The following is a 537-nucleotide window of genomic DNA, read 5'->3' on the forward strand; positions in this document are numbered from 1 at the left end:
TGTTCAACCTGTGGCCTCAGAAGGTGGAGAAGCAGCCACTCCAGGGTCTTCATGATGTGTGATGTGAGGGCCAACGGTCCGTAGTCATTCATACACAAACAGCTTACAAACATACAACACACAAGTGTTGACTGAGTCCAAACAAAATTACATCATTAAAAATCTGGCTAAAACTGTATGAAAACGTATTTGTGTGTAAATCCATGTCTTGTAAGTTGTGTGGAAACAGTCTGCAGCTTAACATCACTGACATCACAGAAGTCATCTACTTAACTGATCTGAATCAGTCATCACCATTTTTTTTCTGCCATTAAACTACCAAAAGAGGACACACCCTAAATGCACTTGCACTTAGATTTTTAAAATGGAGCCCATAATGTAATCACGAGCTGTTTCTAGTCTTTATGCCAAACTAAGCTAACCAGCTCCTGGCAGTAGGATAATAGTTATAATACAGACATGAGTGATATCAACCTGAACACCTAACTGTCTGATAGAAAGTGAATAAGATGTTGAACTGTTCCTTTAAAGTCCATT

The 537-nt window shown here is 38.9% G+C and overlaps 1 protein-coding gene across 1 annotated transcript in view; it reads right to left on the bottom strand.

Moving 5' to 3' along the window:
• Nucleotides 1–412: 412 nt before the first annotated feature.
• The window catches only part of LOC147817955 (uncharacterized), a 1,066-nt gene continuing 941 nt past the window's right edge, over nucleotides 413–537 (bottom strand). The window contains exon 2 of the mRNA XM_087179289.1: nucleotides 413–428. Within this exon, the coding sequence (XP_087035415.1) occupies nucleotides 413–428 (16 nt within the window). The remainder of the gene's footprint in view (nucleotides 429–537) is intronic.

The sequence above is a fragment of the Seriola lalandi genome, unplaced genomic scaffold (assembly GCF_002814215.2).
Source record: "Seriola lalandi dorsalis isolate HSWRI2012SDOR001 ecotype SW California unplaced genomic scaffold, Sedor1 jcf7180002054816, whole genome shotgun sequence".
NCBI classification, from domain to species: Eukaryota; Metazoa; Chordata; class Actinopteri; order Carangiformes; family Carangidae; genus Seriola; species Seriola lalandi.